The sequence below is a fragment of the Embiotoca jacksoni genome, unplaced genomic scaffold, assembly GCF_022577435.1.
Source record: "Embiotoca jacksoni isolate LCO1_2020_lvr unplaced genomic scaffold, fEmbJac1.0.p SCAF_18, whole genome shotgun sequence".
Taxonomy (NCBI): Eukaryota; Metazoa; Chordata; class Actinopteri; family Embiotocidae; genus Embiotoca; species Embiotoca jacksoni.
In genome coordinates, this window is record NW_027185318.1 from 1,613,304 (window position 1) to 1,629,350 (window position 16,047).

At 43.5% G+C, this 16,047-nt stretch overlaps 1 protein-coding gene across 3 annotated transcripts in view; it reads left to right on the forward strand.

Annotated features, from left to right (window-relative positions):
* Positions 1 to 3,072: 3,072 nt before the first annotated feature.
* Positions 3,073 to 16,047, forward strand: part of LOC138199754 (palmitoyltransferase ZDHHC14-like) — a 37,324-nt gene continuing 24,349 nt past the window's right edge. For 2 of the 3 annotated variants that reach the window (XM_069151935.1, XM_069151937.1), the window contains exons 1-2: positions 3,073 to 3,662; positions 4,177 to 4,462. In XM_069151935.1, coding sequence (XP_069008036.1) covers positions 4,224 to 4,462 — 239 coding nt within the window. In that variant the 5' untranslated portion in view covers positions 3,073 to 3,662; positions 4,177 to 4,223. Of the gene's footprint in view, positions 3,663 to 3,696; positions 3,973 to 4,176; positions 4,463 to 16,047 lie in introns of those variants that run through there. The other variant, XM_069151936.1, reaches the window with a different exon arrangement.

A 16,047-nucleotide genomic window follows, 5' to 3' on the forward strand; every position in this document is an offset into this window, starting at 1 on the left:
AGTCATCAGTTTGTTTTTCTTAGAGTTGATACTTCCTCTCTTTGCCAGGGGAAATGTGGGCAAAATATTAAGTCCTATTTTAAGCTGCCTTTAATAATAGCATTCCTGTTGACAAGGCAGGCAATAAACATTCTCGTCACAGGTTGGGCTTCAAAGGAGATTGGTTTGCTGGGTTGCTCGGCTGCAGAGGTACATCCACTCATCTTCATCTAATTAAATCTTACTGACACCTTGAAATTAATTACAGCATGCCTGAGCGGTGGTTAACACTTCGATGGATTTCTAAGAAGCCTGTTTCTGTGGAGAAAGAAATGACTGATATGCTTACGGGTACGTCTTGGCGCCTTTCACTTTGGTTTGTTTTGTTGTTACATGTATGCACATTATAAACACAACCTCTGAGTGGTTTCAATTTCATCCTGTCATTTAGAGTTTGGAGGGGAAGTGGGTTGCTGTACTTTTTTGGTGATGGAGGATGCGTTTCACGTAGGCAGCCAACCGCAGGAGAAAACCTCCCACACTCCTGTGTCTCTGAAAAGCTGAGTCATCGACAGGATGGATGTGGTGGCTGGGAGGAAGCCTGGCCCGTCATTGGCTACTGCTGGCCTGGGTACCCTGCCCTGCTGCCTCTCACTGCTAACGTAGGTAGATGAATGAGTATATGGCGAAAACAAAGGAGACTGCGCTGACCTTCCAGTCATGACTTACGATACGTATGTGTAGCAGCAGCTATGTGAATCGTGTGTTCCCCAAATCCGGCCATATCCAATAACTGTGGGTATAGAAAGTCCACGAGCCTCTTGATGAGGCTTTGATCTCACCGTGTTCTTTCATCCGGTCCAGCTTTCTAAATGAAACAATACTGCCTGGATGAGGCCTCGGCAGGATACGGTTCGAGCCAATGTTGTTGTTGGATTCGGGCTCAAAGGGCCAATCATGTACACCCATTTCCCAACACAAACATGGCTGCAGTCGTATGTCATCAGGCTACTTAATGAGCTCCACGGTTAAGGAATAAGTCTGGAGAGCTTACAGGTCATTAGCAACCATTAAAAACATCCGCAGCTTTCCAACAGATGATGTGTGCCACTTCGTAGCTTCACATGCCCACTAGTGGCAGCGCGCTGCAAGTTTGCAGCTGCGTGACACAATCATCTCAGAACAATACATCACCACTTCCTAAGAAATGCCATACAGCCAGCTAACTGTAGGAAGTAGTGCAGTTTGTACTGTGTGTGTCAGATGGACAATTGGGTTTATATTCTTCCAACTATTCCAACATGCCTGAGTACTTAATCCAACTTTCCCAGAACAAAAGCAGTGGTGGAACATAAAAGTGAAGAAAGAATAGACGTTTTCCTTCTTTGCGTGATGTTTGATTTGGAGCAATTAAGACCTCTCGCATTACCTGACAAGGGCCAGACTTCTTTTCAGAGAAAGTGGATAATTGCACAGCTGTGGGAGTGAATGAGATAAACCGCCGGGTTGATTTCAAAGCTGGAGGAGGAGGCGTGTGCGTGTGCACGTGTGTTTGTGCATGTGTAGGTGTTAAGAAGAGGACAGATGACAGAGGAACTGTAGGCCGATGACGACATCATCTGTACTAATCGACCTGAACAGGAAATTGCATCATCGGTGAACTGTACCTGGCATGCGAGCAGGACACCTGCATCACCGCATGTCTTCTTTCAGTAGAAACACGGTTATTATGACTGACAGTGTCTCCATTTATGGAAACAGTCATCTTCAGTCAACGTGAGCTCGGTTCATCTTCAGTCGTGTTGAGTCATTCAATCATCGTTCTTTCTGTTGAATCTGTGCTCCAGTGGTCGTTACCGAAGAGAACTTATGGAGGTGAAACCAGGAGAATTAAAGGGCCTCATAGATCTATAGTTTGCTGGAGGTCACCTACAGCTGGTATCAAACTAGTTTATTAGAGGGGAACTAGATCATGGATGCATTAAGACAACAGGGTGATTTCAGTGAACACCTTTTTTTCCTTCTGTATTGTGCGGCTCGCTGCATGTATGCTTTATGCCCACCAGCTCCCTGCACATATAACCGACACAACATGCATCAAAGTCATAATACAGAGAGTGAGTTGAGCACGGTTGCAGTTGGAGATGTTCTGGTGACAATAGTAGTCCATTCAGAGAATCCTTTCGTCTTATTGTTGTTGCATGATGATTACTAAAATAATCCCAGATTCTCTGAGCATAGGCTCTATTGGGTTTGTCCTCTTCTGCATACAGTTGTGCAGCAGAATTACCCAGAATCCCGTCATTACCAGCTGTGGCCACAGAGGGCGCTGTTGCTCGCTGCTCAGCAAACATGTTTATACTGTTGCTTTAATTTGGCCCACATCTCAGTAGCAGGCAGCCACAGTAAAATATATTCCCATTTCTAGTTTGTTAGTTTTTGAATGTTGGTTTTTAGTTTTAAGCCAAATGGCAATCAACTGTGACGTCGCCCATTTGTTTACGAACTGCAGTTCTGAAGCCTTGAGTTCAGATTTTGGCCGTCGTCATCTCGCTGTCTTGGAGCCAGAGGTGACCATATTTGACCAGAAACCTGACCGCACCACCGACCGGTCAAATCAACAGACACAGCACCCACAAATACCATTTTTGATCATAAATAATGATGGAATTATTTTCAGATGGACTCTAGAAAACTAATAAGGAGTGACTTTATCAAATGACACCATCATGAATTGTGGAAAAAAATGTATTGACTTTGTATTTCATACGAGAAGTTGAATGGGAGTCTACGGAGCCGACCTCCGGCCTCACTTTTCAGACCCATAAACTATCTCCACTTTTATATACCGTCTGTGGTTTTCCCTTATCAAAAATAATGATTATAAAAAAAGAGATCAAGTATTCTTGCATGGCTTCAGACGACAATAAACGGCAGCCAGGAGCCCCCCCAGCCCCCCCAGCCCCCTCCTTGGACGCGCACCTGTTTGTAGGGATTTCCTCCCCCAACGGACGCCCGGAGGTCCCCGGACCCCGTTTTGGAAACCCCTTTAACAGGTCGCCCTCCCTCTGCACATCACCAGTCAGGAGTGACTTCAGCTCCAGCCTGGTGAGGAGGAGGAGGAGGAGGAGGGGGAGGAGCAGGCTGAGGCTCCGCTCCGCTCCCATGTTGATGTTTGTTGTTTGGGTGGACACGATGTGAACGGAGGCTGCGGAGCGGCCTGGCAGCGCGCTTATCGGGGGGAGAGATGCAACTTTTTCCGGACACGACTGGTGACGATTTGTGAGGATTATTCGTCCATTAATTACCTCTGAAAGACGTTGGCCGTAAAAAAAAAAATAATAATAAAATAAAAAGGCACATCAGGTCTTTCCTCGGGTTCGTGTTGTGCGCAGAGACTCGCGGTGTCGACGGCCGGTCCAGGGTGCAGCAGCAGCCCGCCGGAGAGCAGCAGCAGCCCGCCGGAGAGCAGCCCGCCGGCGGCTTCCTCTCCCTGGATTCACCCTCCTCCTTTTTTTTTTTTTTTTTTTCTTGGTGTAAACTCAAGTTTTTCTCCAGCCGATTTGAAACCTTTAAACTTCTATAAAATGGTGTTCTTCGCTTCGTCGTCGGCTCGGAACCAGCCTGGATAAGGAGCGGGGAGCAGCAGCCTGCCGACACCCGACCAGAGGGACTTTCCTTCGGTAAGACGGCGGACACGCAGCCGGGAGGTTGGAGCCCGTAGCCCGGGTGTTTGACAGCCGAAAGCCTTCCGGTTTCTCGTCGGAGGTGGAGGGGGCCCGGGGCCGGTGTTGAGGGTGGAGTGGGTCCGTTCAGCTTTCTGAACCGAACAACACGAACTTCCCAGATGTCTCCTCAACTAGCCGCGTTAGCATTAGCTGCACTTTTGCTATCAGGTCCGCTTGCTAACAAACGTGAACATTTAACGGTCGTCGCGGTTAGCTAACCTCGCACCGGTCACGTGACTTCAGGGAAACCTGCAGATCGTTTAATGTGAGTTTTATTTTATATTGTTTTGTGTGCAGAGGGTCACATTAATAACAGGAAGTGTGTATTGCACCACCCAAACTTTTTGTGTGTGTAGTTTTCCCACCTACATGCTTTCTTTCTTTCTTTCTGTTGTTGTTGTTTGTTTGTTTGTTTGTTTGTTTGTTTGTTTTTGTCCGCTAATCTGAACTTTGCGTTTCCCTCCCCCAGAGGCCGGTTCACTCCGCGGCGGGAGGAGGGATTTTAACCGGCTGTTGATGCATCTCGGGGTGTCGGAGTCCATGAGAGAGTGCGAGTACAGCCAGATCAGCACCCGCAGCTCCACTCCGATGGAGACTCCTCACAGGAGGAGCCCGAAGAGGAGGAGGTGGGAGGCCTTCCCCGGCCGGAACAAGTTCTACTGCAACGGGAGGATTATGATGGCCAAGCAGACGGGGGTCTTCTACCTCACCCTGATCCTCATACTGGTCACCTGTGGACTTTTCTTCACCTTTGAGTGAGTATTGTTCTCCGGTGTCTTTGGTTTACTTATTGCAAGTCGACACTGAGGATTGAGTTGGGAGAGCGGTGGGACGCGGTCGGCGACGTCACCGGGCATCGCTCGTCCCCGCACGTCCTCGGGGTCGGGGATGAAGCGAAAGGCAGCGATAATGACAGCGTCTGTTTGTTCAGGGACTCGTGGAGACGACGTAGTGGCTCCTTTCAGAAAGGCGTGGGCTTCCTGTGTCGACGCCTTCGCGTGACGCGTTCAGCCCTGGAAAAGAGGTCGGCAGCGTTCGCCGGCACGCCGACATCTTCCAGCTGCGCAACTTCTCTTCACGCCCGTGTTTGCAAACGTGAATTCAACCGACGTGTCCTCGCTGCGTGGACACTGACACTCTTTATTTTAGGATGTCTCTCAAACTTTTACAGTTAATCATCTCACTGAACGTCGGTCACACATCTGGCCATAAAGCATTATTTTATTTTTCCCCGTCCGATCTCCCGCTGGAGAGCACAACCAGTAATCACCATCCAGCCCGGGAGCCTCGGCTTTTTATTTTTGATCTCCACCTCGCCCTCCGTGTCCTAAATTGGCCCCCTGTGACTGGAGCGCACGATGCAGCACGGAGACGCTCGCCGACCTGAGAGCTGCCAGCTCCGGCGTGTACCGGCAGATACGAGCCCTGAGTAATCACTGTGTCATCTGTCATCTACAGAAACCCTCATCTGCACCAGATAAGGATCCTGCTCTATCATGAGATTTGTTGTTCAATGGCAGCGTCTTTATCAGGGTAAAGTGCCGTTAGCAGCCGAGAAAATGCTTAATAGGCAAAACATGTGCAGTGGTTGAGGCCTGCTGTTCAGTATCTGCACTGAACAGATAGCACACGCTTAATGATACACACTTCGCTGGCCACTTTATTAGGTACCACAGTACAGTCCAAAAAGTGATCATTCCACTTTCTAATTTATTTAGTTGTTCTTGCACAAACTGCTTTATACTGATAGTTGTCTCAAATATATGAAAAAAAAAAAGAAGGTGGTCAAATTTTAGAAACGCAAAAGTCTAACGCATCAATCGGTGCTTCCGTTATCAACCTGCTTTATCTGGATCGGGATCGCGGAGGCTGGACCCGTCACCATTTAAAGTACAAGTAGAGCTTCGTGAAAGTGGATTTCGAGCCAGAGTTGTTGCATTCAATTGATCGGATAAAATGCAAACCATTAAAAAGTGTCACCACCTGCTCTGGAAAATTATAATATATCGATTTTTAGACATTTTATACACTAAACTATATAAAATAAAAAACTGTTGCAGCTGTAATAGTAGGCTAAATACTGGCCTGCCACAGATACGTTGGTATTGCTGTATATGTTTCCCTATTTGAAAACTTTTATATAAAACATGTAGAAAAATATGGACAATTAACTGTAAAAATGTCTTACCTCCATTACTTATCTTAGTTACACGCGTCAAATGTGTTCGATAACCAGATTTGAGGGATCATTGCAAGAGTTGTGTTTAAATATACTCAATAATGATATTGATGATAATGATAATGATATTGGAGAGGGCGCCGTGGCCCGAAGCATCCGACTCCCTTCGCTATGAAGCAGTTCATCCAATTACAGAAATGGGAGGTTAAGACATCGCAGCGTCCATCTGACCCTGGACGCTCCCCGGCACCCACATGTCGGATGCCAGATGCTTCCTGACCCCACCCCACCCGTCGGAGAGCTTCATTTCCTTCGCTGTGACCAGTCGATGGATCCGGGCCCGGCGTACTGCCCTCTTGTTTGTTGTGACTACAGGAGACGTGTTTCAGGAACACCGCGCAACCACAAAGCCACTTTTCAGCAAAGCACCGTCCGCCCTGCTCAACTGTCCATACCCCCGGGCTGGCCGAGTCCTCCTGACTCCTCCCCCCCCTTTTCTCCCGTCAGCTGAAAGGAGACATTTGTCGGACAGGGCGATAGTCAGCAGACCTGTACATTGGCTTCTGTTGTCATTAACTGTAATGCGTTTCGATTAGTTCTGTTTTCCTAACCTCCCTCACCAGTTGTCAGCGTAGCGGAGAACAGATCCTCCGTCTGTTCGTTGGGGTTTCTTCTTTCTTTAATAGCCTTTTCTTTTTTTTTTCACCACTCCTGTGGTAAGTTAGTCTGCGGTGTGATGACGGCTGGTTCATATGTGATATTTAGATTTGTGCGGTGTGCAGGGATGGAGATGCTACGTTGACCAGAGATCTTGCTTCATCTCCGCGTCTCTTTTTGCTTGTTTTCTTTGTCTGTGACTGAGGGGTGCTCAGCCATGCACAATAAACCCTGTTAGAGACCAGCAGACTCTGGTCTGTTTATTATTCCCCCCCCAGATGCCCATGTGGGCTGTTGTTGCACATGTGTCCTTCCCTCCCTCACGTCTTGTAAAAGTTCACTCGGGCAGATGTTTGAAGAGGTGCTCCGGTTTTAGGCCGAGAGAAAGTGAGACACTTTAGCTTGAGTGGTATTTGAGGTGAACTAAAACCATAAGATTGAGGTCATGACATCGAGTTTCTCAACACTGGTTTGGGTTGTAACGGGAAGCAGTGGTGTCATATGTGTTGGTGGTGATTATGATTGACTTTAGGAAGACTGAAATAAAACATGTATGCATCCAGAGTTCTCAAAACTGGACCCGTTGTCACTCATACATACGCTGGTGGCAGTGAGCTACATGCTGGTCTGAAGGAAATTTGGGGTTCAATTTAATGCTCAAGGACACTTCAGTATGTGAACAGGGAATCGTACTGTCAACCCGGTGGTTCCAGGACACCCTGCTCCACCATCTGAGCTTCAGCCACCCTTTGATTAGTTGTCATGTTTTGTCTCTCAGCAGAAAATTAGCAACAACTTTTGATATATTTGTTTTGTAAGCAAAGTAGCTGAAAAACCCTCAAATGTGATGTTGATTTTTGTTTTGCACGAGATGGTAAACTGAATATATTTTAAAGATGATGATGGACAAATCAAGATATCTTAATAAGCCACATGAGGAATTCAAATTGCCATTTTATTTTATAGACAGATTATGAATTCAAGACAATAAGAAATTTCAATAACTGTCTCACTTAGAAGTAGATGAAGAGAACATTGTATTAGGCTGCATTCACTCTAATTTTATTATTAACCCCACAGGAGGAAAAAATGCAGCTTTCTAAATCATTTGAATGGAGCCAGTCGTATCGCACAGAAAATGCAGGAGGATCCAGCAAAACAATGCAGTCTGATTAAATATAGACGAGGAAACTAAACTACATGTCGACTACAGGATCATTAAGGCAACAAGCCAACCACTGGAGCCAACCAGCGTCACTAGGGAGGTTATTAATTTAGTAAAAAAATCAATTAATTGAGTAAACAATTTGCTGTCACGCATATATTAACTGATAACAAAGGTTTGGCATATTTTAATTTTGTGCTTTCCTGCCAGATTGGTGGGACTGGACTGATTTCCAAACTGTGGTTATTGTTGACTTGTTTGGGTTTATCGAAACTGCTTGCGTCGCCTGCAGCTCTTTATCTCCTGTTCCTCTTTTACATTCCTTTGTTGCAAAGTTGCAAACTGTTTATCTTACAGTGATGATATTGTACAAACGTCTCTCTTGTTACCATGTGGAAATGCTCAGATTTAAAAACCAGCAAAACTCAAGATCTAATTTATATTCTTCAGTAAAGCCTGTAACCTTTTTATTTACGGCGCCTGTTGGCAGTAGCGCATTATTTGGGAGTGGATGATGTGTGACGGGTGGAAATATCTCCACCGTGTACAACAAGAGCGCTCAGGAACCCGTCAGCAGTCATTCATCTGCCCTAAAACAATTAAATGTACTGTTTGTCAAGTTCTTTTAAAACGTCGCCCGTTTCTGGCTCGCTGGTAGTTTTTAAATTATTCTACAGTTTATGACAAAATAACCAAAAGACTGTCAGTTGCATAGAAACCTTTCAGAAGTCACTGCGAAGTCAGCTGTTATTTGTGTAGAACAATTACCTGCAATCAGTCGTCTTGTCTGGTTTTCAGCTGTTGGAGAAAATCCTGACTTGATTCATCAAAAAATTAAGCGCTTAAGCAGTCAGTGATTCACCGTGACCTCGTCTTGAACGCCATCATATATAGTTTAATCTTGGAAACAAGACAGACCAGTTTCTACTTACAACATAACAACAAACACTTTGCATCCACATCCATGGAAGTCTCCAAGAAAAGCCTGAGCAGTAATCCACTACTTAAAATATGAACAGCGTGTTGTGTGTTTTGATGAAGTTGTTTTTCCTTCTGAAGATGAGGTGCATCGTGTCGTCAGGTGTGTTGCGCTCTCGTCACACCCATTTTGCATCTCACTAATCCCAGTCTGAGTCTGTCTGAGTCATGATTTTGACAGGATATAGAGTAGTTACCTGAATATTCACTGGTTCGGCCTGCACCCCCCCCCCCCCCCCCCCCCCCCCCACCACCACCACGACCCTAACAGCTCAGCAGTTTTTGAAAAAGTGATTAAGCTTTGCTGTGAAATAAGGGAGACAAGATGAATCATTGCTATGAGGATAGCATCATATTTGTTTGAGTTTTACTCATCTATTGCAAATAGTTTTGTCCTAAATGATCTTCTAGTTGTTGTTTTTTTAAGTCTTCTCTTGCAACAGCAGGATAACATGGCCGCTCGGATGCTTTGGAGGTTGTTTAAAAAGAAACCTCCTCGGGTACTTTAATGGCACAATCATGTTTATGCGCAGGTTTAATAAAGTAGCCTGTGGGGGGAAAAAACATGAATAAAAAGGAACCCCCTAAAAAAAAAGTAAACTCATTTTGGTCCTTGTATGACGGCTCTCTCAGAAAATAGAATAGCTTTAAGAGCCTTTTGTAAACATGTAATTTTCTTCAGCTGCAAATGTACTGCGTGAAATAGAGGAAATATTCACTTTCTTTCTGAGGCAATGTTAGTTTTGAACAATGCTCCAGGAGAATAATGTGTCATAAGACAAACCATTGCGAAACATTGGTGTCTACATCATTTGAACAGTCACCGCCGTGGTGACAGGAAGAGAAATTCCTCTCAAGCCAAGCTGTCAAATAACAATTTGGAGAATTGTGCCATTCGACATGTAGTGATGCAGAGTTAGACTCCATTCAGTAGAAGAAATAGGTCTCATCTAATGAAAGTCCTGTTTCAAGGTTGATGTGCTATACTTGGCTGTTTAACCCGTGTAAATATCAGACGGATAGATTTGGGTCATTTTAGAAGCGCTTATGTTTTGGATGTAACTTTAATTGCACCTTGGTTCACCGAAACCAGGAATCCTGTTTGGCTGTTTGCATTTTTGCAGCGTGACTAGCTTCAAGCCTTTGACCAACCCTACATCCTCTGTTTGTCACACAGCCTTTCTGAACCAGCACATCCACTCCCTGCGTCGGTGGTAACCGAGTGCATGACTTGGAGATTTGGAGGGTTTCTCGAATGCATGAATGACCAACGCTGCACTGTGTAATATTGACGTGTCTGAAATGTGGCAGGAAATCTTGATTTCATGAAGCAGGTTGGGCAAAAATTTAACAATTTGCAAAAAGCGTTGCCATGTTCAGTTGTTTCATCGACAAATCACTTGCAGCCTACAGCGAAGAGGAGGTTCATGTTCTGCCCTTGTCTGCCATCACAAGCAATCAAAATGGAATAAAAAGCAAAGCTGACAAAGCCTTGTATGCATGTAGTCCAGATGAGGAATGAGACTTTAGAATGAAAGGCCACTAAGCCAAGTCCTTCAGATGTATTTTTAACACAACGTTAAGCACATTTGAAACACATTCACGTATTTGGTGTTGTGTCGGTCTGGAGAATATCTCAGGAACTTCTCTGCTAAAGAAAGCTCAGCAGAATTGCAGTGTTTGGCTTTTTCTTTTCTTTTTTTATACATCATAGGATATTGATTTCCCTCAAAGTTATTTGATTTAAAAAGCCTGAAGGTGGGGGGGCTGGCATATGTTATCTCAGGTGACACTGAAAGGACAGGCCGTAAACAGTGCCGAGTGAAGCGAGTGTCACATGGTCACATCAAACTGAGATGAAAGCCCCACAAGCTTAACTCCCAGCTGAGTTTTGAAAAACCGGTTGGCATCATAAGAGGATTTAATAGGAAATGTGATAACGGTAATCTGGATTGGATTATTGTTGAGATTAGCGCACCCTTTGAGAGGTAACTGAGTGGGAAAACCTCAGGAGACCCTATTGAGGTAGAAAGATTACCTTCAGCACTCTGCAAATAATGTCCTTCTATTGCACAGAGAACATTTGCTGAAAAATAATTATAATACCAGAATTTACCAGGGTGACAGTACTGCAGATTTAATGTGCAGTTCATATTACAGTCTTTGTTCTTATTGCCATAATATTTGATGCAAAGTAAGTAAGATCAGATATGTTGTTTCATGAAACGCTTCTTTCAGGACATATTTGTGCAGTTAAAGATTTCCCACCCAATTCTGACTTCTGCTGTATATTTGAGCCAAAAAATGCAATGATTGATCAAATGTCAAGTATTTTGACCGTCTCTGTTCCCTGTGCTACTAAATTGAGAAATCTAAATAAGCAAAAGGCCTGAACGTAAGAGGCCTGATTGAGTGGATGCATATAAACGGTGATTAACATTTACGCTGCTTTTTCCTTTGTGCAGTGCTTCATGCTCAAAGTAAAACTTAAATGTTTAAATTGGCTTTTGCTGTGAGATGCTTCACCTGAATCCAATCTGAATTACAATTTCTAAACTGTTTTTGTAGTCTTTGGTTTGAACCAAAAGTTGTTTTGTTTGTCTGGCAGAGACAGAAATTCCCATGTGACACATATCTTCATTAGACTGTGAACAGATTAACTGGCTTTTCATTTATTCTTATTGTTTCATTTGAGTTTAAACATAATTTCAATGTGACATAAAAGGGTTTAAATTGACTCTCTTGCTGTACATTTGATAAAATCTTCATGCCAACATGGAACCTAAACGTTAGTTGAAGTGAGCGCGTCAGGTTTAGGACAGTAAAAGCTAAACACCTTCCTGATACAGCAACACAGCTGCTGCATGGATTAATAACAAAGCAGTGGATGTGACTTTGAAGCTATCATGTCGTGAGTTTGACCCAGTATTCTTCAAAGCATTATTCACGCACAGCTTACTGTCACATTTCAAGAGACACTGCTAATACGCAGTAATGACTGACGCAGACCTCGGTGCTCTTCGTCTATACTTGGAGATTGTGGTTCGTCTTGTAGACCTCAAAATCTAGTTTCTAGTACATCAAAAGGAACTGAAGGAACCCGATTTCCTATGAAGTGAAGGAATATTAAAAATTAAAGCAAAATCTTTCAAAAAAAAAAAGCTAATAATATAAACACTAAAGACAGCAGAGACTTCAACTTCTCTCATAAAATACAAAGTCAATACATTTTTCCTCAACTCGTTGTGGTGTCACTCCTCCTTACTAGTTTTTTTTCAGTTCGTCTGAAAATAATCACACCATTGATCAGGCCTTAAAAGGTGGTATTTTTGGGAGGCCATGTTTGTTTGATTGACAGTCTTCTTCAAGGTTTCCGCTATCGGTGGGCGGGGCTTAATGTCCTCGGGGTTCCCAATCAGATTGGGTCAGATCCAAAATGGGTCAGATAATAATTAAAAAGAAATCTATTGAAAGGAAAATCTGTTTTAGAAAGTGAAAAGTTTTGCTCATATTCTGCCTCAAGAGGAATAAATACGAGATGAAAAACAGCACCTGTGGATTGATTGTGAATTCAAAATTTCAAACAAGTCCAGTCGAGAAGAGCTCGACTGTTCCCGCCTTGGTCCTGCAATTTAATTTGATTTAATTCGATCATGTAATTAAAAATCAAAGCCATGAATGGGACTAAAAGTGGAATAAAGTGAAAAACCTCTTTTCCTCATGTCAACAGTATTAGTCATGCTGCTTGTTGCTTTCTGAATGCTTGGAATCATCCTCTGATTGAAGTCATTCCTTATTGTGCATTATGCTGCTCTTCTCTCAACAGTGACAAGCGCAATATGTCTTGCACATTAATTAACCATATATCATTATAATGTTTGCCCGAGGAGTTGGCTGTCATACTTTTATTGCAGTCAAATCACACAAATCTCGACAGCCAAGCTGTTCTCTCTCGTAGATGGAGACCTTTTGGAAGGTAGTGATCAGGACACGCTGTGTTAGGTTGACTTTGGAGTTCGTATTTGTACATTTGAATTGTTGTGAGCAAACTTTGTAAAACAAGGCCAATTTAATGTAAAACTGTTAATTCAGCAGTATGTCTCCCTCCGGCGGTGATGTCATCAGTCATGCTACTGATTAAAATGTTTACATATCACACGCTGGTGTTACCTGCAGACCTTCGACGGCGACCGACCCAGACTGCAGCGCTCTCCACGTCTACCTCGCCACCGTAATTAGCTTAGTCGTCAATATGTTTGTCTCCATCTGGCTTTGAAGTCAGAGTCCCTCTTTAGGCGACATCAAGTCTTTTAGACCGTTTCTTCATCGTATACAACAGTTTTTAAATGCTCCTCTTCATCAACCAGCTGGTTTGTCGAGGCGTTTAAAAGGATTGTAACGACAGTCATCGTGCTGTCACCATCTTGTCTGCTTCTTTTTATTATTATTATTACTTATTTATTTATTTTTTTGTCTTTTTCTTCCTTGGAGGCTTCAGCTCACTCATGTGGCTGTTTCCAGGGTAACCACATTCCCTTTCGAATTTTACCATGTCTGACATTGGATACTGTCCGTTTCCATGGCAACAAAGGCCTTAAAGTCTCGGTTAGATGTAAGATTTTGGTATCGGACGAGAAGAGAAATGAAAATACAACTTTGGAAATGTCCAGTTCCTCGTCAGTGTTGGCTCTTTGCCGTCTCTAAAGGAACAGAGATGTTGAAATGTCTTTGTCCGATTCTGCCGACTTGTCACTTCACATCACACACGACCGCCTTTCTGTTATGACCCTGATGTCTGACACCGAGCTCCTGAGGACGGAGCCGGTGGTTTATGCTCTTCTCTTCACTTCTGCCATCACAGTTTGCCAGATGACAAGTTTTGAAATAAAATCACATTTTCATTGCGAGAGAGCACAAATCCACGTTCCAGCTGTTTCTGCAGAAGCAGCTGGAACAGGCAGTTCCTTGTCACAATTTATTTATTTATTTTTTCTAAACCGTGATTGACTTTCTCATTGATTACCTCAAAACCCTTCAAATCTTTGCTGTGGGTTAATTGTTCCAGATGTAGCATCCTCAGACCGAGGTCTGCCAAGCTTTTTACAGCTGCAGTGATTTCTCATTAGCACCTCTAGTTAGCGGAGTCATTAATGCGATGTGTGACCAATCATCCTGAATAGAGGCCGGATTGAACGGGTTGATGAAAAGAAGCTGGGTAATGACATCAGACTTTGAAATTGTCTGCTTTTCCTGGAGCAGATGTAGAAAGACAGTCGTGACTTCTCGTGCTGCCACGCACCGGCAGGTGTTTTCGGACCGGAGGAACTATTTCACCGTTTTAGTGAGCGATCACGTTTATTCTTATACATCCCAACGTGTACGCACCATTTAGACACGAGGCCCCAGATGTGCAGCCTTTTACAAACAGACATCATTTTTACCATCCATTATTCTTAAATGCCAAAAATAAGTTTGTATTTATGAACTTGTAACTCAAGCCCCCCTTTATGCTGTTGTTCTATCACATATCAAAAATGTTCAATGGATTTGTAAAGACAAAAAAACACCGCTAATCAGCCGTCATCTCTTTTTAGATTTATTTTGATCAATATAACAGTAGAACAAGTAGAAACTCTTTGGATGACATAGAAAAGTAGACTTCCAGGTATTTTGGCCGGAGAAAACTTTAAATGTTTTAACAGAGATGAAACCCTCCATGCTGTGATGTGCATGTCTGTGTTTCTAGCTCTCAGCTGGGTGGGCTGTTTACCATGTGATGATGTTACAAGAAACAAAAGGGGCCAAGCTCTTTTCCCTGCAGTAGTCATCTCTTTTCAGCATTTCTTTAGGAATTTCCCTCTCAGCGCTGCTTAAACAGTCAGAAATCTGCCTGCATCCTCTTGTTATTTGCTTCCTCTCAAACTGGCGTTTGTGAAAACACACTTTCTGTTGTTTGTTTGGCAGCAAAGTGAAACGGTGCAGTTTTCTTTTCCCACGAGGTTTAGCTCAGCGGTGTCAGTTGCACTTATGATCACGCATAAGAAGACAATACTGACGTTTTATAAATGTAATGAAAGTGGATAAATCCAGTTGAAACCGATCAAGATGGACTCGTGCGATGTGATGCATGTTTATGTTGCGTAGATGAACAACACAACTGTGACAAACTATGTTTTTCATACTGTGGTCAAGAGAAAGATTCAAGGCCGACGGAGACGAACAAGGATTTTAATCAAAATGTAGCTGAACTCGTCCTTCACGAATGCAGTTTAAGTGAAGCGGTTTTGAACAAGTCTGTTGAAAACCTTTAACGCCTCGTTTATGCTGTAAAGCTTTCATGACCGAGACTTTACTGTTGCAACAGTGACATACAAATATAACAATGAGATTATACATATTGCCTAATAGAAATACATTTTGCGAAGCTTTTGTTAACGAAGAGAAGTCTCACAAATTCGTGCAGTTTCTTTATTTTAACGTCTTCTATATATTTATAAAATGGGCTGTAGTACTGCCCCAGCCAGAGGTGGGAATGTGCCTTGTATTAGATGACAGTCTGTGCTGGAAGAAGTGTTTTCCACCCGGCCCAGTTTAGGAAAGAGTCACAAAGCATTGAGTGTACAATGGCAGAACCCGCTTGTAGTTGGTGCCCAACATAAGGTCTGTGTATCGTACACGGACCGAGTCAGTGTCCCAGTGCAGTGACATTAAGAACATCAGGTCAGTTTGAAACTGGAGAGATGTTTTGCTGCACGCTGTCGTCCTGCCTGCAGCCTCCTGCTGATGTCCCAGACACCCCAGGGCTTCTTTTTTTTTTTTTGCTCAGTCCAGATGTACAGAGGAGCAGGACTTTCCAGTTTCCACTCAAACCAGCTCAACCATTGCTCTGAAAAATGCCATGAGAATTGTATGCATGTTTTTTTTTTTGTTTTGTTTTTTAAATGAAGTAATATATAATGTTTTATTTGCGCTTTATTTTAGTCAGAGACTCATATATGGTTATGCTAGATAGATGTTTCTATCTTATCACACCGTACGACCACTGATGTGCACTATGTGTCATTAAAGCACCTGAGAATAAAGCATTTGCTATGGAATCGTATGTTGGCTGACCTTTTCCCCAGACTGAAGGGCAGTCATCTCAAGATGCTGCAGCTTCACTTAGCAGGGATCAGCAAATCTAAGTTAATGCTCCAGGTTCAGATTTACACTCACTCCGACCACTATCACTGGAGGAGCCCAACACGGCAGGCCTAAATATAGTTTGGCTTGCTTCATCAGATTAACTGTTGTTGGCACGGATCGGCGGATGTAACTGCCCTCCTCAGGTGTTGCCATCTGAAGGCTGGTGTGACGGTGTG